This window comes from Microcaecilia unicolor, chromosome 10 (genome assembly GCF_901765095.1).
Source record: "Microcaecilia unicolor chromosome 10, aMicUni1.1, whole genome shotgun sequence".
In the NCBI taxonomy this organism is placed as follows: domain Eukaryota; kingdom Metazoa; phylum Chordata; class Amphibia; order Gymnophiona; family Siphonopidae; genus Microcaecilia; species Microcaecilia unicolor.
Window position 1 is genome coordinate 143,295,598 of NC_044040.1, and position 25,329 is coordinate 143,320,926.

The following is a 25,329-nucleotide window of genomic DNA, read 5'->3' on the forward strand; positions in this document are numbered from 1 at the left end:
GGGTGTTGGAATAACAGCCTTGTGACCGAGAAATAAAAGTGCTACCGACTAATGGAATACTTGAGTTTACTAACAGAGAGGCCTTTTATGACACAGAATGTGGAAGAACGACAAGCCTTTATAGCATTTTTCTATGGACTGTAATTTTATACTGCTTCTGAAAGATTACACAGTCTGTCCAGTTTTAATGTTTCCTTAATTCAGGTCCTTTACCTTTAATAGTTATTTCTCATATAATAGCTAAGCCACATACCCTCTTGTCAGAAGACAAGGACTCTGAGCCTCTTCTGATAGAGGCTTTCCATCTCTCTCTTCTCTTCACGTCCTACTGATAATTAATTTAATAACATTTTTTCTCTATTGCTAGTTCCTGTTGATTTTCCATAAGGCAGCAGCTGGCGAACTGGAGGAAGATAGTGGATTGATGGCTCTCGCAAAACGATCTGAAATAGATGTCTCATTGGAGGGTGTAAAAGGAGCCAAGAACTTCTTTGAAGCCAAGGTAAGAGAGAGTAATAATCTGATTGGTATACTTACTTCCAGGGTCAAACCCACCACAAAGGCAATTGCCTAGGGGGCTAGAATCATGCAGCAATTGAACCTATATTGAAAGCGCAGACATTTTATGCAGCATGGAGCAGTAAAGTGGCAAATAAAGCCAGCCACATAGAGTGGTATGGCAGCAGGGATCCTCATGCCTTGCCAGCTTAAGAGAGAATTGGGTTGCTTGGGCAAGGCAGCAAGGGCCTGTGCTGCAGCTCCTTACCATTCATCCTCCTAAAGCTGAAACTGTGAGCATATTAAAAACATATAGTTATGAGACCAGTACTATATCTTGATGCTGATTTTGTGTATCTTGAGATCAGCATAAAGCAAGTGTTGGCCCTAAGCCTGATTATTTTAAGATTACATAGAAGGTAATGGCAGATAAAGACCATATTGCTAATGTATGTTTGTTGTTGGTTTTGCTATGCCTCATAACATATCTAAACAGTGTACAATCAATATGTTCTGAAACGCATAGCACCCACCTGGGGTTAAACCCTGTGGCCACCTGGAGGGTCTGCCCCCAACACTGCTCAGGACCGCACTTGGGCATGTGCTCTATATTAGCACCCTCCTCCCACCGACTGGGTCCTGCTTGCCTCTGGGCTAGTCTACCACTCTCAGGTTATTCCCCACTGATTTCTAGGACACTGAGACCGCGTTCCAGGGGTCCTACAGCTCCCAGAAAGCATCCTCAGATCCAAAAGCACAAACCAGGATTCTTAGTCAGTCCAGGACAGAAGAGTCAATAAACTAATAAAGGTTTATTGTCACAGAACTTTAACAGAAAAAGGTGAAATCAGCAGACAATAACAGGTAACTGAATATGGATCAATTATAAATCTGTCCTAAACATGTGTTTACCACCGGGGTAGTACCTGGGGAGTTCAGGAAACTGTATCTGCTCACAGGTTTAAAATACTAGTAAAGAGGCCTGTTTCAGAGCAAATGAAACGGGCGCTAGCAAGGTTTTTGTCCCAACACCCGCCTCCCTCCCCTGGCCAACCCCTTCGTTCGTTGTTGTGCCATTGCTCCGCCCCCAACGTTCATGACGTTTGACGCGAGGGCGGGGCCTGCAGCGATTTCCCACCTCCCTGCCTCCCTCCCTCCCTGCCAACCCCTTCGTTGTTCTGCCATTGCTCCGCCCTCGGGGCGGGGCCCATGGAGCGATTTTGGTGGCTTCACCACCACGAACCTTCGACCTTTTTGAAGGAAGTCAGGGCTTGGCTTCACTGATGTCAGTGTCCTCAGAACGTTGAGGGTGAGTTTTATTATAGTAGATAACTGCTCACAGGGCCTCAGTAAACAGATCTTCTTCTCTCTCCACTCCCCTGGCTGAGACTGGGGAAAAGCCAGTACCGTCAGGCTAGATTTGAAATCCAGGGCCAATCAGAGCCCAGGGCATCAATTTTGAAAGTAGCTGCCCAATGGTACTGCAGAGTTCCTTTCCATAAGCTCAAACTGGAGAACTCTTTTTCTGCAAACAGCTTTAAAACTCAAAACAAGCGCCATCTGCTGGCCAATTAGGAGAAATACACTACATGAAATAATACAGTTTTCAGACTCTGAAACCCATTGTTTCATCACACAATAACTGTGAGAAAGAAAGAAAAAAGAGAAAAAGGATGGCTCGGGCCATGTATTCTACCAAACCCAGCACAATACTGTTTGAGTCCCCGAAAACCTGCTGGAAGTATGCCTTAAGTGCTATCTTGAATTTTGAACCAATAATTCAAGATGGAGATACATGGGAAAAGAGTTAAAGGAGAGGGATAAAGATGTGGGAAAGTTGAATCACAGGTGGAAACCAAGTGAGCACTAGAGATGTGGGAAATTACAAGCAAGCCTATCACTTCAGAAACACAAGAGGCGAGGGGAAGCCTGCAGGATAAGAACCTGAAAAGAGATGCAGGAAGGCCTATTCAATTGGCTTTAAGGACCAGGACAAGGATCTTGAATTTAATTCTATAACTGATAGGTAGCCAGTGATACTGAACAAACAATAGACTGATGGCATTTGTAGGTCTAGCCTGATGGAGAAGTCTAACAGCTGTGTTTTGTGATCTGCTTTCTATACCATTCCTCTCCCTATGCAGCCAAGCATCCTTCTGGCTTTTGCTGTCACCTTTTCTACCTGTTGGCCACATTAAGATCATCAGTTTATGATCGCCCTCCAAATTCTACTCGTTTTTGGTGCACAGAAGTACTTCACCCCCTATACTGTACCTCTTCCTTGGGGTTTTTTTTTTGTCTCAGAATAGTAGATGGTATGGATGGGCAGACTGGATAGGCATATGGTCTTTATCTGCTGTCAATTTCTATGTTTCTATATAAATGCATGACCTGTATTTTTTTCCTCTTTAGGAATTAAATCTTAAATGCAATCTTACCGTAGACCATTCTTCAAGATACCCCTGATGGTATGGATAACATGAGGAGCTATCTACAACTGTTGTATATTTTGCTACCAACTATAAGGAGGCAAACCTTACCAGATGTAAAAAGAACTGGTCCAAGAACCGATCCTTGCGAGTAGACCACTGATTAACACCCTTTTCCTCAGAGTGAACTGCATTACCACTACCCTTTGTTATGAAATGTTGCCATGATTTGGGTTTCTGCCAGGTACTTGTGACCTGCATGGCCACTGTTGGAAACAGGATACTGGCCTAGATGGACCATTGATCTGACTCAGTATGGCTACTCTTATGTTCTTATTTTAACCTCAGTTTCTAATCCAGTCAGTCACTTTAAGGTCTATGTGGAACTGAGTACCCAAGGTAACAGCGGGGTGGGGACAAACTTTGTCCCTGTGTCATTCTCTTTGAAGTCTGTTAATGAATTGGACAGTTATTATGTTTGAGTGATGCAGATGACGATGTTTTAAGTTTTTGGAAAAACAAGCAAAAGTGCTGGCCACAACTGGCAAAATTTGCACATGGAATCTTGTGCATTCCTGCTACCAGCACATCATCTGAGAAGAAATTTTCTATTGCAGGAAAGACTGTGGAAGACTGGAGAGCTAAACTGAATCCTGAGATAGTTGATGACTTATTATTCATCCACAGATTAAAAAATCATAACAGTGCTTTGTAGGGCATATTTCTCCCCCACTAGGGCATACAGGGCGGGTTGTATTTTGTACCCGTGACATTTTAACAGGGTGGATTAGGGTTCCTTGAGGTAGTAGAAGTCAGCTGTTGTTGGAATTAGAAGGGTAGTGGTGGCGGGGGGGGGGGGGGGGGGGTTTATTATAGTTGCTTATTGTTGTTGTTTTTTTATTTGTGATTTTACCCAGTCAAAGAAATTAATTAGATTTGTCTGACAAAAACTTATTCCTAATAAAAAACATGCTGCCTCGGGTCTTGCAATCCATTAGATTCCAGAAGCCTCACTATCCTCTGTTTTAGAAGTGTTTCATTAATTTACTTTCATCAGATGTCAGACTAACAGGCCTATAGTTCCCAACTCCAGACTCTAGAGAAGCATTGAAGAGGTCAGACAGTGGAGCCACCAGAACTTCCATAAGTTCTTCAGAAACCTTGGATACATCCCTTCTGGTCCCATCACTTTGTTCAGTTTTTGTTTAGTTAGTTCCTTATGAATAATCATGAATACAGTCTTCTGAAAATTGGTCAAGGTCTACCACATACCCATTCCTATTAACATTTGTCTTCTGTGGTCCTACTCCCAGCCCTTCGTCTGTGAACACAGAACAGAAATATTTGTTAAGCCATTCTGCTTTATCCTTATCTGCTTCTACATATTGCTATCATTCAACCTTGAGCCTCACAATACCACTTTTTTGCACTTGCTCCTGTCACTAACATATCTAAAACAAAGTTTTGTCCTCCATTTTACCTTATTGGCCATTTTTTTTTTTTCTTCCATTTACAACTTTGATTTCCTGACAACCTGCTTTTTTGGCTTTTCCAGATATTATTGCCTGTCTTTGTCTTTTTGTGAACTCCATTTACAATTATCTTTGTTACCTTCCACTTAACCAGTTTCTAATCCAGTCGGTCATTTTTTAGGACCAGTACTGAGGACACACAGTTTATTTATAAGTTGCCTATGCTTTGCTGAAATCTAACTACACCATGTCTATCCCTCTTCCTCTCCCTCCATCCCACTGTTTGGTCATCCAGGCAAAGAAATTGGTTATTGGCCAGAAAACAGAAGTTAAGGTTAAATTACCATTTCCCTCAGTGGAGGAGAGTGAATAGTGGAGTGTTGCAGGGATCTGCACTGGGGCTGGTTCTATTTAACATATTTATAAATGATCTGGAAATCGGAATGACAAGTGAGGTGATTAAATGTGGAGATGACACAAAATTATTCAAGGTTGTTAAAACACATGCGGACTGTGAAAAATTGCAGGAAGACCTTAGGTAATTGGAAGACTGGGCATCCAGATGGCAGATGAAATTTAATATAGACAAGTATATAGTGATGCACATTGGGAAGAATAATCTGAATCATAGTTACCTTGATACTAGGGTCAACCTTGGGGGCCAGCACCCAAGACAAAGATCTAGGTGTCATTGTAGACCATACGCTGAAATCTTCTACTTGGTGTTTAGCGGTGGCCAAAAAAAGCAAACAGAATGCTAGGAATTATTGGGAAAGTGATGCAAAACAAGACCAACAATATTAATACCTCTAAATTGCTCCATGGTGTGACCTCACCTTGAGTACTGCATTCAATTCTGGTCAGCGTATCTCACAAAAGATATAGCGGAATTGAAGTTCAAAGAAGAGCAACCAAAATTATAAAGGGGATGGAACTCCGTCCATATGAGGAAAGGCTAAAGAGGATAGGGCTCTTCAGCTTGGAAAAGAGACAGCTGAGGGGAGATATGATTGAGGTCTACAAAATACTGAGTGGTGTAGAACGAGTAGAAGTGAATCAATTTTTTACTCCTTCAGAAAGTACAAAGGACTGGGGGACACTCAATGGAGCTCAATGGAGATATTTTAAAACAATAGGAGGAAATATTTTTTCACTCAACAAATAGTTAAATTCTGGAACTCTTTGCCAGAGGATATGGTAACAACATTTAGTATATCTGGATTTAAAAAAGGTTTCCTGGAGGAAAAATCCATAGTCTGTTTATAGTTTATTTACACTTGCTATACCACCCAAGCTGACTTGCAGATCTGGGCAGTTTACAAAACTAAAAAAAACAAAGTAAAATTGAGAAAGGAAGTACAATATATTGATAGAAAGGGCAATATCACTCAGCAATAACAGACTCTCTTAAAAGGATCAGGGAGTGGAAGAGGTAGGAGGGAAGAAACAGCATAGTATACTGGGTAGAAAATAAGGGAACGGGAGGGAAACTTGTCAGTGCAGTTTGATACCCAGTACTCTCTTCTACTTACTATTGAAATGCCTGTTTAAACAGCTAGGCTTTTTTAAAGTTCTTAAAAGATAGTTCAGACCTTAGGGACATGGAAGTGAATTCTACTGAGCAGGAGCTACAAAGAAAAATGCATGACGGCGAGTACTTTCAAGTTGCGCCAGTTTTGGATGGGGAAGTACAAGCCGATGATCATTTATTGAGCGGTGAAGTCGTGGTGGGTGAATATGGATTGTGAGAGCAGAAAGGTAATCAGGAAGGCCAACTCTATGAGCCTTGAAAACAAGTGTAAGAAGTTTAAATGTGATTTGTTGTTCTTTTGGGAACCAATTACATTTTTGAAACAGGGGAGAAACATGATCAAACTTTCGTGCGTGACAATTAAGTTGAATGGCTATGTTTTGTATGGACTGCAGCTTGTTTACATGGGAACATCCAAGATAAACAATATTACAGTAATCAAGCTTTGTTATCAATAAAGACATACAAGAGAATGAAATGTAATCTAAATCAAAAAATCTATGAATTAAGCATAATTGCCGGAGAATGTAAAAACTGGCTTTGTATAAACTAGAAATTTGGGTGGAAAAAAGTAAGACCAGAATCCAGAATAATTCCTAAGTTGTGAGATGAATTGACAGGACAAATCAAAGTTCCAAATAGATTCAAAGGGGCAGTAGATCTTGTAAGGCCACCAGGGAACCAACATGCTACCATTTTTAGACAGACATGGGGAAAACACTGCTTGCCTTGGGATCGGTAGCATGGAATGTTGCTACTGTGTGACTTTGTGCCAGGTACTTGTGACCTGGATTGGCCACTATTGGAAACAGGATACTGGGCTAGATGGACCATTGGTCTGACCTAGTATAGCTCCTCTTATGTTCTTATGTAAGAAATGAATGGGATTCACTTGATGAGACCTATTTCTAGTAAAACTATGCTGTCTCTCTGATACCTCCATACCCAACATTTCTTCTGTGTCCATTTCTCTCCAATTATCTAGCTTGTTGCCTCTCTCTTCCCCTTTCCACTCTCCCCTCCCCACACAGTCTAGCACCACTCTCCCTCCATTGGTCCAGCATATCTCCCCTTTAAGATCCAGTCTTTCTCTCTTTACCTCCACTTACCTTGGGGTCCAACATCTCTTCCCCCCCCCCCATTCTAGTCTCTCTCTCTCTCTCTCTTTTTTCCCCCGCCTTGATTTTCACCCCTCTCCCCATCCATATCCATGTATTTATCCTCCTTTTTCTCCCCAGCACCCCCACCCCCTGTGGTCTTGTATCTCTCCTCTTCTGCCCCCCTGGCAAGGTCCCTGCATTTCTACTCTTCTTTCTATTCCCCCCCCCCCCCCCAACTAAGGTCCAATATCACCTTTCCCCCATCGGGTCCCAGCATCTCTCTAACCCCCTCTCTCTTCCCCCCCCCCCCCCCCCCCCCCCTCCATGGCCCTTGAAACCCATGGTGGTCAACAGTCAGAAACAGTGGCAGCGAGGTAGACAGACTGTATCTGGCCAGTGCCACTAGGGCCTTTCCACTACTGTGTCCCACATCTCTGATATCACTTCCTTTGGTTGGAACACAGCAGAGGAAAGATCCTGGTGGCATTTTATTTGACCATTATAATTGCATTTTGGTAGGTCTCTCAAAGAGATTTGCAGGCCTTACAGGTTGCCCAGAATGCTGCTGTGCGTTTGATTACTGGATGTCCTCGTTATGAACATGTTAGGCCATTTTTTAAGCCTGTTATGTGGTGAATATGTTTTTAAAGTTTTAACATTGATATTTAAAATTCTTGTTGACGAAGTACCATCATGCTTAGCCGCCATCTTGAAGATTTAAGTTCCAACCTGCTCTTTGCAGTCTAGTAACCAGGTATTGTTTAAGAACCCACAGGCTTAACCGCTACAGGGAGTCAATATTAGGGCTGTTGGCCCAACTTAGTGAACTTCACTGCCATTAGAATTGAGACATATAGGGGCTCATTTTTAATACAAAAAAATGTCATATGGTGGCAGAAGGAAGTTTTTCTCTCAAAAAAACTCCAAGTTGCAATTTTTGACAATCCAATTTTAGACATTTTGCTCCACAGTTCATCCAGATTTCAAGGGGGCATGTTTTGGAAAGGACATAGGCAGCACCAAAAGATATGTTTTTCTGCAATAATAGAACAAAATGAAACCATTTAGGGCCAAATTTAAAACATTTTTGGTTAGACCTGTTTCACTCATAACTAAATGACCAAAAGGTGCTCTAAATGACCACCGGAGGGATTAAGGCATAAACCCCATTAACTCCCCCAGTGGCCACTGACCCCTCCCACCCCTAAAGAAGTGAAAGAAGCAGTACATACTAACCTCTATGACAGCTTCAGATGTTATGGCCAGTCTTATTAAAACAGCAGGCAGGTCCCTGGAGTAGCCTAGTGGTCAGTGCAGTGCACTGTAGAGAAAGGGACCCAGGCCCATATCCCACACTACTCTTGTGGTGGAATGTGTGAGCCCTCCAAAACCTACCATACGCAACTGTGCACCACTACAATAGCCCTTATGTCTGCTGGTGTCACCTATATGTAGGTACAGTAGGATTCTGGAAGGCTCACTATACGATATATTGAAGATACATACCTGTAGCAGGTATTCTCGGAGGACAGCAGGCTGATTGTTCTCATGACTGGGTGACGTCAATGGCAGCCCCACAGAACGGAAGTCTTCCTAGCAACAAAAGTTTGCTAGAGCCTTCAAGCACGCGCACCGCCATCTTCCCGCCTGTCGCGCGAGAGTCCCGCTTATTTCAATAACAAAGCAAAGAGGAAAAGACAACTCCTAAGGGGAGGTGGGCGGGTATGTGAGAACAATCAGCCTGCTGTCCTCGGAGAATACCTGCTACAGGTATGTATCTTCATTTTCTCCGAGGACAAGCAGGCTGCTTGTTCTCACGTCTGGGGTATCCCTAGCCCCCAGGCTCACTCAAAACAACAAAGAAAGGTCAATTGGGCCTCGCACCGGCGAGGACATAACAAGGATTGACCTACGAAGAAACATCTAACTGAGAGTGCAGCCTGGAACAGAACAAAAATGGGCCTAGCGGGGTGGAGTTGGATTCTAAACCCCAAACAGATTCTGCAGCACCGACTGCCCAAACCAACTGTCGTGTCGGGTATCCTGCTGAAGGCAGTAATGAGATGTGAATGTGTGGATTGATGACCACGTCGCAGCCTTGCAAATCTCTTCAGTAGTCGCTGACTTCAAGTGGGCTCGAACGTTATGAGCCGTGACATGACCCTCAAGAGTCAGCCCAGCCTGGGCGTAAGTGAAGGAAATGCAGTCCGCTAGCCAATTGGAAATGGTGCGTTTCCCGACAGCAGCTCCCCTTCTGTTGGGATCGAAAGAAACAAACATTTGGGCGGACTGTTGGACTGTCTGAAGGGGCTTGTCTGCTTCAGATAGAAGGCCAATGCTCTCTTGCAGTCCAATGTGTGCAACTGACGTTCAGCAGGGTGGGTATGAGGACGGGGAAAAAATGTTGGCAAGACAATTGACTGGTTCAGATGGAACTCCGACACCACCTTCGGCAAGAACTTAGGGTGCGTGCGGAGGACTACTCTGTTATGATGAAATTTGGTATAGGGAGCATGGGCTACTAGGGCTTGAAGCTCACTGACTCTACGAGCTGAAGTAACAGCCACCAAGAAAATGACCTTCCAGGTCAAATACTTCAGATGGGAGGAATCCAGTGGCTCAAAAGGAGGTTTCATCAGCTGGGTGAGAATGACGTTGAGATCCCATGACACTGGTGGAGGTTTGACAGGAGGCTTTGACAGAAGCGAACCACTAAAGGCTGTCCAGAGATAGGCTTACCCTCTACACGATAATGAAAAGCACTAATTGCGCTAAGATGAACTCTTACGGAGTTGGTCTTAAGACCCGACTCTGACAAGTGTAGAAGGTATTCAAGCAGGGTCTGTGTAGGACAAGAGCGAGGATCTAGGGCCTTGCTGTTACACCAGATGGCAAACCTCCTCCATTTAAAAGAGTAACAGCTCTTCATGGAATCTTTTATGGAAGCAAGCAAGTCTCGGGAGACACCCTCAGAAAGACCCAAGGAGGCGAAGCCTACGCCTTCAACATCCAGGCCGTGAGAGCCAGAGACTGGAGGTTGGGATGCAGAAGCGCCCCCTTGTTCTGAGAGATGAGGGTTGGAAAACACTCCAATCTCCACGGTTCTTCGGAGGACAACTCCAGAAGAAGAGGGAACTAAATCTGACGCGGCCAAAAGGGAGCAATCCGCAATCTTGCTTGAGTTTCAGCAAAGTCTTCCCCACCAGAGGATTGGGAAGATAAGCATACAGAAGGCCCTTCCCCCAATGAAGGAGAAAGGCATCTGACGCTAGTCTGTCATGGGCCTGAAGTCTGGAACAGAACTGAGTACATAAGTACATAAGTAGTGCCATACTGGGAAAGACCAAAGGTCCATCTAGCCCAGCATCCTGTCACCGACAGTGGCCAATCCAGGTCAAGGGCACCTGGCACGCTCCCCAAACGTAAAAACATTCCAGACAAGTTATACCTAAAAATGCGGAATTTTTCCAAGTCCATTTAATAGCGGTCTATGGACTTGTCCTTTAGGAATCTATCTAACCCCTTTTTAAACTCCGTCAAGCTAACCGCCCGTACCACGTTCTCCGGCAACGAATTCCAGAGTCTAATTACACGTTGGGTGAAGAAAAGTTTTTCTCCGATTCGTTTTAAATTTACCACACTGTAGCTTCAACTCATGCCCTCTAGTCCTAGTATTTTTGGATAGCGTGAACAGTCGCTTCACATCCACCCGATCCATTCCACTCATTATTTTATACACTTCTATCATATCTCCCCTCAGCCGTCTCTTCTCCAAGCTGAAAAGCCCTAGCCTTCTCAGCCTCTCTTCATAGGAAAGTCGTCCCATCCCCACTATCATTTTCGTCGCCCTTCGCTGTACCTTTTCCAATTCTACTATATCTTTTTTGAGATACGGAGACCAGTACTGAACACAATACTCCAGGTGCGGTCGCACCATGGAGCGATACAACGGCATTATAACATCCGCACACCTGGACTCCATACCCTTCCTAATAACACCCAACATTCTATTCGCTTTCCTAGCCGCAGCAGCACACTGAGCAGAAGGTTTCAGTGTATCATCGACGACGACACCCAGATCCCTTTCTTGATCCGTAACTCCTAACGCGGAACCTTGCAAGACGTAGCTATAATTCGGGTTCCTCTTACCCACATGCATCACTTTGCACTTGTCAACATTGAACTTCATCTGCCACTTGCACGCCCATTCTCCCAGTCTCGCAAGGTCCTCCTGTAATCGTTCACATTCCTCCTGCGACTTGACGACCCTGAATAATTTTGTGTCATCGGCGAATTTAATTACCTCACTAGTTATTCCCATCGCTAGGTCATTTATAAATACATTAAAAAGCAACAGACCCAGCACAGACCCCTGCGGGACCCCACTAACTACCCTCCTCCACTGAGAATACTGGCCACGCAATCCTACTCTCTGCTTCCTATCTTTCAACCAGTTCTTAATCCATAATAATACCCTACCTCCGATTCCATGACTCTGCAATTTCTTCAGGAGTCTTTCGTGCGGCACTTTGTCAAACGCCTTCTGAAAATCCAGATATACAATATCAACCGGCTCCCCATTGTCCACATGTTTGCTTACCCCCTCAAAAAAATGCATTAGATTGGTGAGGCAAGACTTCCCTTCACTAAATCCGTGCTGACTTTGTCTCATCAGTCCATGTTTTTGTATATGCTCTGCAATTTTATTCTTAATAATAGCCTCCACCATCTTGCCCGGCACCGACGTCAGACTCACCGGTCTATAATTTCCCGGATCTCCTCTGGAACCCTTCTTAAAAATCGGAGTAACATTGGCTACCCTCCAGTCTTCCGGTACTACACTCGATTTTAGGGACAGATTGCATATTTCTAACAGTAGCTCCGCAAGTTCATTTTTTAGTTCTATTAATACTCTGGGATGAATACCATCAGGTCCCGGTGATTTACTACTCTTCAGCTTGCTGAACTGACCCATTACATCCTCCAAGGTTACAGAGAATTTGTTTAGTTTCTCCGACTCCCCCGCTTCAAATATTCTTTCCGGCACCGGTGTCCCCCCCAAATCCTCCTCGGTGAAGACCTAAGCAAAGAATTCATTTAATTTCTCCGCTACGGCTTTGTCCTCCTTGATCGCCCCTTTAACACCATTTTCGTCCAGCGGCCCAACCGACTCTTTGGCCGGTTTCCTGCTTTTAATGTATCTAAAAAAATTTTTACTATGTATTTTTGCTTCCAACGCTAATTTCTTCTCAAAGTCCTTTTTTGCCCTCCTTATCTCCGCTTTGCATTTGGCTTGGCATTCCTTATGATCTATCCTGTTACTTTCAGTTGGTTCTCTTCTCCACTTTCTGAAGGATTGTTTTTTGGCTCTAATGATTTCCTTTATCTTACTGTTTAGCCACGCCGGCTGACGTTTAGTCTTTTTTCCCTTTTTTCTAATACGTGGAATATATTTGTCCTGAACCTCCAGGATGGTGTTTTTAAACAGCATCCACGCCTGATGCAAGTTTTTTACTCTGCGAGCTGCTCCTTTCAGTCTTTTTTTCACCATTTTTCTCATTTTGTCGTAATCACCTTTTCTATAGTTAAACGCTAGCATACTTGATTTCCTAGTTTCACTTCCTTCAATGCCAATATCAAAACCGATCATATTATGATCACTGTTATCAAGCGGCCCTCGTATCGTTACCCCCTGCACTAGATCATGAGCACCACTAAGGACTAAGTCTAGTATTTTTCCTTCTCTTGTCGGCTCCTGAACTAGCTGTTCCATGAAGCTGTCCTTGATTTCATCAAGAAATCCTATGTCCCTTGCGTGTACAGATGTTACATTAACCCAGTCTATATGCGGGTAATTGAAATCCCCCATTATTATTGTGTTGCCCAGTTTGTTTGCGTCCCTGATTTCCTTTAACATTTCCGCATCCGTCTGTCCGTCCTGGCCAGGCGGACGGTAGTACACTCCTATCACTATCCTTTTCCCCTTTGCACATGGGGACCTTGCGATTGAGCTGAGTGGCAAAAAGATCCACCGAGGGGGTGCCCCACGCTCTGAAGATCTTGCGGACTACGCCCAAGTTGAGCGACCACTCGTGAGGTTGCATTATCCTGTTCAGTCTGTCGGTCAGACTGTTGTTTACACCTGCCAGATACGTGGCTTGGAGAAACATGCCGTGACGACAAGCCCAAAGCCACATCTGGACAGCTTCCTGACACAGGGGGCGAGATCCGGTGTCTCCCTGCTTGTTGATGTAGTACATGGCAACCTGATTGTCTGTCCGAATTTGAATAATTTGATTGGACAGCCGATCTCTGAAAGCCTTTAGAGCGTTTCAGACCGTTCGCAACTCCAGGAGATTGATCTGAAGACCCGATTCCTGGAGGGACCAAGCTCCCTGGGTGTGAAGCCCATCTACATGAGCTCCCCACCCCAGGAGGGATGCATTTGTTGTCAGCACTTTTTGTGGCTGACAAATTTGAAAAGGACGTCCCAAAGTCAAATTGGATCGAATCGTCCACCACCGAAAGGAATTGTGAAAGTCGGTGGACAGCTGGATCACATCCTCTAGATTCTGTGCAGCTTGATACCACTGGGAAGCAAGGGTCCATTGAGCCGATCTCATATGAAGACGAGCCGTGGGAGTTGCATTAACTGTAGAAGCCATATGGCCTAGAAGCCTCAACGTCTGCCGAGCTGTGAGCTGCTGAGAAGCTCTGGCCATGGAAACAAGAGACAGAAGGTTGTCTGTCCTCGCCTCGGGAAGATAGGCATGAAGCCGCCTGTGAGTCCAGCAGAGCTCCTATGAATTCTAGTTTTTGAACCGGAAGAAGATGGGACTTTGGATAATTTAGAACAAACCCTAGTAGCTCCAGGAGTTAAATAGTCATCTGCATGGACTGTAGAGCTCCTGTGTCGGACGTGTTCTTTACCAGCCAGTCGTTGAGGTAAGGAAACACATGCACCCCCAGTCCGCATAGCGACGCCGCAACCACCGCCAGGCATTTTGTAAACACCCTGGGTGCAGACGCGAGACCAAAGGGCAGCACACAATACTGGAAGTGCTGTGTCCCCAGACGGAATCGAAGATACGTCCTGTGAGCGGGAAGTATTGGGATGTGTGTATAAGCATCCTTTAGGTCCAGAGAGCATAGCCAATCGTTTTCCTGAATCATGGGAAGAAGGGTGCCCAGGGAAAGCATCCTGAACTTTTCTCGAACCAGGAATTTGTTCAGGGCCTTAGGTCTAGGATGGGACGCATCCCCCCTGTTTTCTTTTGCACAAGGAAGTACCTGGAATAGAATCCCAGCCCTTCTTGCCTGGGTGGAATGGGCTCGACCGCATTGGCGCTGAGAAGGGCGGAGAGTTCCTCTGCAAGTACCTGACTGTGCTGGAAGCTGAAAGATTGAGCCCCCGGTGGACAATTTGGAGGTCTGGAAATCAAATTGAGGGAGTACCCTAACCGGACTATTTGAAGAACCTACCGATCGGAAGTTATGAGAGGCCACCTTTGGTGAAAAAATTTTAACCTCCCCCCAACCGGTAGATCGTCCGGCACAGGTACTTTTATGGTGGCTATGCTTAGCTGGAGCTAGTCAAAAGCCCGTCCCTTGCTTTTGCTGGGGAGCTGCAGGGGCCTGTCTGGGTGCACGCTGTTGACGCGAACGAGCGCGCTGGGGCTGAGCCTGAGAAGGCTGTCAGGAAGGTGGAGTGTACCTACGCTTATTGTAAGTATAGGGAACACTCCTCCTTCCCCGGAAAAAAACGTCTACCTGTTGAGGTAGATGCTGAAGGCGCCCGGTGGGAGAGCTTGTCAAGGGCGGTTTCCCACTGGTGGAGCTGTTCAACCACCTACTCGACCAAAAATATTATCCACCCGGCAAGAGACATCCGCAAGTCACTGCTGGGTCCGATTGTCTAGGTCAGATGCACGCAGCCATGAGAGTCTGCGCATCACTATACCTTCAGCAGCGGACCTGGATGCAACATCAAAAGTGTCATAAGCACACCTGGACAGGAATTTACGACATGCCTTCAGCTGCCTGACCACCTCCCGAAAAGGCCTGGCGTGCTCCACAGGGAGCTTGTCCGCCAGTAGCTTCCCATTGTTCCGCATATGAATGCTTGTGTAGAGCTGGTAAGGCTGAATTTTGGACATGAGCATAGAGGACTGGTAGGCCTTCCTCCCAAAAGAGTCCAGGGTTCTAGATTCTCGTCCCGGGGGCGCCGAGGCAAAATCCCTAGAACTCCTGGCTCTCTTGAGAGCGGAATCCACAACCATAGAGGTAACTGCGTCCTCATCAACTCAGGTTCTCCGTGAATCCGATACTGGGACTCAGCTTTTTTTGGGAATGGTGGGATTAGTTATTGGTTTCATCCAGTTCCTGAGCAATGTCTCCTTAAGGACATTATGCAAAGGAGCAGTGGACGACTCCTTAGGTGGTGAAGGATAGTCAAGGACCTCGAGCATCTCAGTCCTGGGCTCATCCTCAGTTACCACAGGGAAGGGAATGCCCACAGACATTTCCTGGACAAATGAAGAGAAAGAGAGACTCTCTGGGGGAGAAAGCTTTCTTTCTGGTGAAGGAGTGGGATCAGAGAGAAGACCACAAGACTCCTCAGACGAGAAATATCTGGGATCCTCCTCTTCGCCCCACGAGGCCTCCTCCTCGGTGTCGGACAAAAGTTCTCGAACTGCAGTCCGAAACCGGGCCCGTCTCGACTCCAAGGAACCACGTCCTTGATGACGACATCGAGGTCAACTCCCGTGCCGGCAGCAATGAAGCTCCTTCCAACGACGTCGACAGGGAGTCGACCTGGGTGGCAGCCGAAGCCGATGCTGCAAGCGGCACCGGCGTCAAAGACCTCACCCCGGGCGGAGAGCCAGCCGGCGCTTCCATCAACGGTACCGAGAGCGCAAGCACCCCCGGTGCCGGCACAGACTGGCGCAGCAGCCCATCCAGATGACCTGGAAGGATGGCTCGGAGGTGCTCGTCCAAATTGTCTGTTGGGAAAGGCTGTGAAACCGGTGCAGGAGTCGGAGGCAGAATGTGCAGAGGGCGAGGAGGCGGTACCGAGCTGTCCGATGACCGACGCACCGACACCTCTTGAATGGAGGGCGAGTGGTCCTTCCTGCATCGACGCTTCTCGGGTGCCGAATCCTTCGATGTCCCGGAGCTCCAGGTACCGTGTCTAGAAGGAGACCGATGTCGATGCTTCTTAGCCTTCACTCAAGGCATGGCATCGGTACTCCTCGGTACCGACGAGGAGGACGTGGAATCCACACGCTTCCTCGGGGTCGGGTCCGAAAGAGGTCGGTCCCGATGGGCCTGCACAGCAGGCGCTATCGAGACAGGTGGAGACCCACTCGACGGCTCACTGCTCCCAGCGTGAGATGGTCTCCGGACAGCCATTACCTGCGCTCCCGATGTCATCTCCGGTGCCGACATCGATGCCGCCGACCTCGATACCGACATCGATGCCGAAGTACCGGGCAAAGCTCCAAACAGATGGTCCCGCTCAGCTTTTCTCGACGCCTGTGTCCGCTTTTTAAGGCTGATACACAACTTACATGCGTCTGGGCGATGATCGGGCCCAAGGCACTGGATACACCATGCATGGGGATCGGTACTTGAGATTGCCCGGCTGCACCGACCGCACTTCTTGTAGCTGCTGGGAATCCTCAATGTCATGGACGGAAAAATAGCGGCGTCAAAGTTCTCGATGGTGCCAAAAAAGAAGGGCACAAAAATGAGAAGCGCGTACGCATGGCCTAAGAGGGCCGCAGCGGCAACAAAAAGAAACTTAAGAAGGGACAGAAACCTAAAAAATATAAGGGGTACTCTTAAAAAAAAAAAAAAGAAAAACAGCTCAAACTGAGCAAAAAAAGAAAGACACGGAGAAAAAAGCTTGAAGGCTCTAACAAACTTTTGTTGCTAGGAAGATTTCTCTTCTGTGGGGCTGCTGTGGACGTCACCCAGTCGTGAGAACAAGCAGCCTGCTTGTCCTCGGAGAAAAGGGGGCAATGGTGAGATGTGTACCTGGGACATTTTATATGAAGTCCACTGTGGTGCTCCCTAGGGTGCCTCACTGCTCTGCTGGGTTGTATGTGTGGCCAGTCAAGTAAGAATACTGGCCCCCATACATCCCAATGTCTTGTTTTTGCGTGTTTTTTTTTAATGGTCCAGAAATATAGATGCACCGAGCACAAAGAGTCTAGCAAATGGCTATTTTCGAAACAAAAAGTTGGACATTTTTCAGGCTTGAAAATGGCCATGATTGCTATTGGATTTTTGGACTTTTTTCGCATAACATCCAAAATTGGATGAAGACATCATATTGAAAATGCCCCTCATAGAATCCTTGCTTTCTTTTCAAAACAGTTGAAACCCTATTTGTTTCAGCAGGCATTTTGTTGATTACATAATGTTTCTTATTTTTATTCCACCCCCCCCCCCCCCCCCCCCCCCCCCGATATTCAGCACTATTTAACCAGTTAGAACAGCTGCTGACTGGTTAAATAGCGCTTAATTGGCTATCTGCCAATATTCAGTGGAGGGATAACTGGCTATCCCCCATTGAATATCTCCAGTTACCAGCTAGCGAATAGCTGGTTATATTGCGTGATGTAACCGGTTATCCGCTGATTTTTTTTGTTTTTTAAGCTAGTTTAGTGTCCATATTTGGCTGAGTGAAAACTTACAATATCTTTGGCCGGTTTCAAGATAACCAGCTAAGTCTGGATATCGATGTAGCCGGTTATCTTGAAACCGGCCAAAAATAAACCAGATCTTCTCCTGCATTGAACATCCAGGCTGAGCGATGACCTTGGGAATTAGCTGGTCTAACTCCTGCAGGCTGAAAATCGGCCTCAAGTTGTTGGGGTTTTTTTTTAAGGATTTTAATATTTATGTCAGATTTTGTTATGTATGTTTTGTTGTACGCTGCCTAGATTTGTAGAGAGATGGCATATAAGAAATTTTGAAATAAATTGGCTGGAGGCAGTCTGTCTACCTCGCTTCTTTTGCCAGCTACCCGCCACAGGTTTTGAGAGTTGCAGGGGGATATTGGACCTGGGGAGGGGAGGGGAAGAAATGCTGGGATCTGCAGTAGGGGTGAGATTCCAGGACTTGGGGGGGGGGGGGGGGGGGGAGTGCAACAGCAGGTGGTCCCTACCATCGGGCGGCACTGGTCATTTTGCCAGGCTCATTCAATGGTTGCTACATCCCTGTATAGGTGAGTTAAAGGTTTCATAAATGAAATGAAATACTTTTAAAGGTTAGCAGGAAGAATGTTGCCCTTACCCAAGTATGGCTAAAATGATACCAGACTCCCTCCTATTCTCTAGCTCTGGCTTCTGCATGGCCACTGAATAAACAAATGTTCTGATTTGAAACCTTAAAACAACTTCCATAACTGGATAATACCTATGACTGCTTCATATTTAGGCAATAGTTTGAGAACCCTAAATAGTTCTGGATTCCAAAATGTTCACAATGCTCCTGAATATATCTTCATACATTTGACTAAAGTAGATTTGCATAGTGTCATTTTTCTAAAATCTCCCTCCTGTCTGCAGACCTCAGATTTAAGAACCATTCTGTAGAGAGAAGTCTTTCTTTCCATGAATAATCTCACCAGTTGTTTTTACCTATTGTACAATCAGGTCCAAGCCCTGTCCTTTGGCAGCAAGTTTGAAGCAGAGATCAAAGCAGAGCAAGATGAACGAAAAAGGCAGGAGGAGGAGAAGAGAAACCGCAGAGCAGCCTTCAAGGACCTGAAATCAACATTTGCACAATAACTCTTTACTCACTATGGGGCCCTTTTACAGAGAGGGCTTACCGCTCGCTCTTTTGGGACTACCGGCAGCCCAACGCAGCCACTGGCGATAGTCCCCCCCCGAGCGTGCACCATTTCCAGGGGAAAAAGAAAACCCCTGGAAATGGCTTGCATGGCGATAACCTGGCAGTAATCGGGCATCGCCGCACGCTGCCTGGTTACTGCTGGGTTAGCATGGGAGCCCTTATCACCACCTCAGTGGGTGATGGTAAGGGCTCCCCATCGCATAGCCATGCGGTAAGAGTTCTCTTACCGCATGGCCATGTGTGCCTGGGATCTTTTTACCTGCTGCAGTAAAAAGGGCTCTGTCATGTGGGAAAAATGGCCCTTGCTGCCAGCGCAGGGCCCTTTTTCCCGCAACTTGGTAAAAGGGCCCCTATGTCACAAGAGAAGTCACACAACTCATAATGTGATCATTCCTTGCCTACACATTGTGTCAGTTCAGTACGTTTTATATGGTACTCCTGCATCTTTTATCATTTGTTGCCCACCTACTGTGGCAAAACAGACTTGGTGACTGCACACAACTCATTTATTCACAGCCACTCCTTTTCTATCCATCTCATCAAAAGAGCTAAAGAGACTCTACAGAGTGCCATGGATTGCCAATTGAGATGGCAATCTACCATCATGAAGATGAACCTGGCCTTTTATCTATTGATTTTCTCATGAGAAGGGGTTTATTGGATCACAAAACTTGATCTTAATAAACCTTTGAAACTTGAGGTGGAAAAACAAATTGAAGAAATCTGTTGGTGCTTGTGACCATGTACTGGCCCGTTGCCATTAAGGTGGCAAGAATAATTTTTATTTGTGTACCTTCTGTACCCCCTGAGTTCCTCTCTCTCTGCAGAAAGATTTATGGCCAATACTTGCCACATCCCTGATCTTGAGATCACGTCTTTCTTCACCACTTGTGCCTTAAAGTGAAAGTGGAAAAACTAAACTGCTTAACTGTGTTTTTAGGAATTTCTAACAGCAGTGAAAAAATGCTAATACTAAAACTGTATATAAATTTACACAAATTATAGTATTTAATTCTTGTATAAAATCACACTTTTGTAGTAAAGTATTTATAACAAATTGTTTTTATACTTTGGTTTTGATTTTATTCTTCTCAATAAAGTTGATTCTGCATCTCTTCCACTAATTTTGATTTTGGCTTGTTTTCTATTGCAATCAATGTCAAAAATAGATACTAATGAATTTTGGTGGGGATACCAAATGAGAATCATGGCAACCAGTGGTATCATGGGTGTGAGAAAAGAAAGAAACATTGCTATTGTTGAGGAGATACATATATAAACACAGCAAACCAGGCAGTGCATAATGTTTTTCTATAGGAAACTCTTCTATAATCTCTCATATTGGTGGTTCTCCGCCCAATCCTTGAAGCACACCCAGCTAGATGAATTTTCAGGATATTCACCGTGAATATGCATGAGAAAGATTTGCATACACTGCTTCCTTGGTATGCAGATCTCTCTCATGCATACTCATTTTAGATATCCTGAAAACCTAACTGGCTGGGTGTACCCCAAAGATTGGGTTGAGAACCACTGCCTCATGTAACCTCTCTCCCAGGCACTCACTGAGCAGGGGAGCTATTTAAAACAATACCAAGTCCTGACTCGCTCTTTCAGTAATAATGGATTCTCTGCTGGGGAGGGGGGAAGAGTTGGAAATATTTTAACTTCAGGGCCCAAAATGTCCATTCTTGTAGTTGCCACAGAGACTCTGCACAGGTATGGTGTTCCAAAAATCTCTTTATTGTGAAACTTCAAATACAGTAACTTGTTTGGCACATAGTACATGTTTTCCTCCTGGCATACATTATAAACAAAGGGGGTTTCTGATGTTCTCTGCACATTCTTGGCATCCCCTCGCTTTCTGGAATTTAATTCTTTCAGGTGGATGCTGGGTTATCTGTCCATTAAGAACACCTTTCTGTACCTTTTTGATCGTGTTTGATATCTGCTGCTCCGTCCTCTACTTCTTCTTCAAGCTGGTTGCCAGATGAGTATGGGACACTGCATGCATGTAGGGAGAGGGTTTTGTGGTCTGATGAGATCAAAGTAGAACCTTTTGGTCACTCGGGGGTCTATATTCAGCTTGCTGCAGTGAGTGGCTTATAAGCTGCTTCCAGCCATGAGCTGACTTAACCCCGGATATTCAATGCCAAGGCATGCATGGCTTCCAACACTGAATATCTGGGTATGACCGCTGACCTGGAAGTTAACTGGACGCTTGCTAATATTCAGAATGATGCCTTGTTAACTCGCCGCATAAAGTTAGGACAGCTGTTTTGCTGTCCTAATTTTATGTGGTTACTTATTTGGTTAGTAGACTGAAAATCACCACTAACTAGCTAAGTTTCTGCTGCACCCTAACTCCACCTTCGGAATGCCCACAAACTAGCCAGTTTTGGCATAGGCAGTTAGAATGTTCAGTAGCACTATCTGTTTAAGTGCTGCCGAATATCCCTAGGTAGCCCCACACAAGTTTCTCTTGGCCATTTAAATCACTTTGAATATTGACCCCCCTCCCCCCAATATTTAGTGTTATGTCCTGCATTTTACATCACTTTGCTAACACCATCTCCATAAGGTGGCATGGTGGGTGGTAGCATTTATACTGTTGGACTGCTTTGCAGCAGTGGGATAGGAGGCTTTTGTAGATCTAGGGATAGAAGAATGGTGCAAAGTACAGGCAAATCCTGGAAAAAAAAATCTATTTTAGTGTGCCATGGACCAGGACGGGGGACAAAATTCACCTTTCAGCAACACAATGATCCTAAACAAAAGCAACAATGGAGTGGCTTTGCCAGAAAATGTCCTTGAGCGATCTAGTCAAAGTCTAGATCTGAATTCTATAAAAACTCTGTGGCAAGACTTGAAGACGGCAGTTCACAAACAGCCATTCTCCCCAAAAGAAGTAAAAACTGCACCATCCCGCTGTGCAAGGTCAGTAGATAATTATCTTAAGATTCATGGCTGTAATTGCTATCTGAGAGGCTTCCATCAAGTATTGAGTCAAGGGCTATGAAGACTTAGGCCACTGGCTTCCAAACCTGGTCCTGGAGGCACCCCAGCCAGTCAGGTTTTCAGAATATCCAGAATGAATGCTCATGAGAAACATTTGCATGCACTGCCTCCACTCTCATGAATATTCATTGTGGATATCCTGAAAACCTGACTGGCTGAGGAGTCTCCAAATTACTTGAGCATGCTGTTCACCGCCGCTGCCTTGATTTTCTCTCCTCACATGCTATTCTTGACCCATTACAATCTGGTTTTCGCCCTCTCCACTCAACCGAAACTGCGCTTACTAAAGTCTCCAATGACCTATTACTGGCTAAATCCAGAGGTCAATATTCCACTCATTCTTCTTGATCTTTCCGCTGCTTTTGACACTGTCGATCACAGCATACTTCTCGATACCCTGTCCTCACTTGGATTCCAGGGTTCTGTCCTTTCCTGGTTCTCTTCCTACCTCTCCCTCCGCACCTTTAGTGTTCACTCTGGTGGATCCTCTTCTACTTCTATCCCTCTGCCTGTCGGCGTACCTCAGGGTTCTGTTCTTGGTCCCCTCCTCTTTTCTATCTACACTTCTTCCCTTGGTTCATTAATCTCATCCCATGGCTTTTCCTACCATCTCTATGCTGATGACTCCCAAATCTACCTTTCTACCCCTGATATCTCACCTTGCATCCAAACCAAAGTTTCAGCGTGCTTGTCTGACATTGCTGCCTGGATGTCTCAATGCCACCTGAAATTAAATATGACCAAAACCGAGCTTCTCATTTTCCCCCCCAAACCCACCTCCCCGCTCCCCCCATTTTCTATTTCTGTTGATGGCTCTCTCATTCTCCCTGTCTCCTCAGCTCGAAACCTTGGGGTCATCTTTGACTCTTCTCTCTCTCCTTCTCTGCTCATATCCAGCAGACCGCCAAGACCTGTCGTTTCTTTCTTTACAACATCCGTAAAATCCGCCCCTTTCTTTCCGAGCACTTTACCAAAACCCTCATCCACACCCTTGTCACCTCTCGTTTAGACTACTGCAATCTGCTTCTTGCTGGCCTCCCACTTAGTCACCTCTCCCCTCTCCAGTCGGTTCAAAACTCTGCTGCCCGTCTCATCTTCCGCCAGGGTCGCTTTACTCATACTACCCCTCTCCTCAAGACCCTTCACTGGCTCCCTATCCGTTTTCGCATCCTGTTCAAACTTCTTCTACTAACCTATAAATGTATTCACTCTGCTGCTCCCCAGTATCTCTCCACACTCGTCCTTCCCTACACCCCTTCCCGTGCACTCCGCTCCATGGATAAATCCTTCTTATCTGTTCCCTTCTCCACTACTGCCAACTCCAGACTTCGCGCCTTCTGTCTCGCTGCACCCTATGCCTGGAATAAACTTCCTGAGCCCCTACGTCTTGCCCCATCCTTGGCCACCTTTAAATCTAGACTGAAAGCCCACCTCTTTAACATTGCTTTTGACTCGTAACCACTTGTAACCACTCGCCTCCACCTACCCTCCTCTCTTCCTTCCCGTTCACATTAATTGATTTGATTTGCTTACTTTATTTTTTGTCTATTAGATTGTAAGCTCTTTGAGCAGGGACTGTCTTTCTTCTATGTTTGTGCAGCGCTGCGTATGCCTTGTAGCGCTATAGAAATGCTAAATAGTAGTAGTAGTAGGCAATCAAGGCGTTTCGGTTTTTTAATTACTTATTTTCTATAGAGATCCAAGATGGCTGCCGTCTACATCTGACGCTCACGCCAGTTCTTTGTGACTTCTGGAAATTTGGCTGTGATGCCGAAAAGAAGGGGCTGGTCCACTTCTGCAGCCTCTCAGCGGCAAAGTCTCCCTTCTGGTACCAGCATTCTCGATTCTTATTTTCAAAGGGCTGGGATTCCTGGAACACTGGAGGGCAGCCTGCTGGAGCGGCTCTCCATTGTCAGTGTCTCAAACCCCTGCTAACCAAGGGTGGGGCAGGAGAAGAGAGATGAGAGGCACTTAATCAACCCAAGGGAGCTTGGAGGAGCCTGGAGCCATTAGCTTCACCAGGAGAGGTTGAAGCCGTTTCATCTGATATTGTGGGGGAGGTAGGAGCTGTAAGTATGGAGAAAGATTCTTCTACTAACAAAGAACCTGAGGTACTAATGACCTTATTTCCTTCATATATATCTAAACTGAAGTCACCCTTGATAGTTTATGGAGTTTAATTGTGGATTTGGGTAAAGCATCGTGCCCTTGAGTCCAAAAATTGACCCAGGATTTGACCAGTTTGGAAAAGAAACTTATGTTTCAACAATTTTATTGATGATGATAACAGGTTATACATGACTTAATAAAGAAAAAACAACCATGAGTAATTGTGTCGACCAAACACAACTATGTAAATGTCTTTGGAAGTTCCATCATCAAACTGTTTTTTCAATTTTCTCCCCACCTCCCCCCCAATCCTATTATCTGAAAACCACACAATAGTGTTCTAATATTAAACAATAAAAGCAAGAACAGCAAAATAAAAAAATTTTGAATTCAAACCGGAACAATTATTATACATTGTGTCTTAAGATTACTTTTATCTAGTGTTACCTCCCTGTCTCCCTTCCCCTACCTTCTATATTCCTCAATTATAGTTGTCAACATTTCAAAAGGAAACAAGTACAAGATTCCAAGTGGAGCCAACAGACAACCAGGGCCCCTGCATAGTTACAAGAAAGACAATTTATCATCAGGAAATTTAAATCTACCCACCACTCCTTCCTCCTACCCCCATCTCCATTCCCTGTGCCCTCTGGACATCATCATTGTTATGCAAGAATATTAACCTAAAGAACACATGCATAATATCACATCCCCTCCCCCTCCCCTAGCCCCCTCTCCCACCCTCCCCCCTGAGGAGATGCCCAATCCCACAACCTTACACTGAGTGAATGGGCCACTCAATTCATCGTGCCTAGAGTGAATTTACCACCAAGCTTCTCCCTTTGGTGGACAAGCTGTGTATATATGGCCCCCAGATTTCCAGAAACTGTCTCCGCCGCTTAGAGGAACAACCCACACCTCTCCTTTCAAACAGCAGAAGCTCATGGAGTTTATTCCTCCAATGCCAGAAATCCGGGGGGGGGGAGTCCCCAACCCACTGACTCATAATCAACCTTTTACCTATCAGGCAAGCTTTCCGAATCAATTGGCGGGCCGCTCTGCCTTGGAAGATAAAAAGCTCATATTTATCCAACAGAATCCCCATCGGGGAGCACATGACTCTCGATCCCAAAAGTGATTCCAAATACTGGACAATGGAATTCCAAAAATGTCTCACCTTGGAACACTCCCATACACAATGAAAAAAGGATCCCGGGAGTCTTCCACATTTCTCATACAAAGGCGTAGATGTCCCCCCCCCCCCCATCTTGAAAATCTGGACTTTTGTTAAAAAGGCCCTATGCAGAATC

General features: G+C 45.4%; 1 protein-coding gene across 1 annotated transcript in view; it reads left to right on the forward strand.

The window, feature by feature from the left end:
* Positions 1-18,998, forward strand: part of EFHD1 (EF-hand domain family member D1) — a 160,809-nt gene extending 141,811 nt beyond the window's left edge. The window contains exons 3-4 of the mRNA XM_030216940.1: positions 368-502; positions 18,694-18,998. Coding sequence (XP_030072800.1) covers positions 368-502; positions 18,694-18,828 — 270 coding nt within the window. The 3' untranslated portion in view covers positions 18,829-18,998. The remainder of the gene's footprint in view (positions 1-367; positions 503-18,693) is intronic.
* The last annotated feature ends 6,331 nt before the right edge of the window (positions 18,999-25,329 follow it).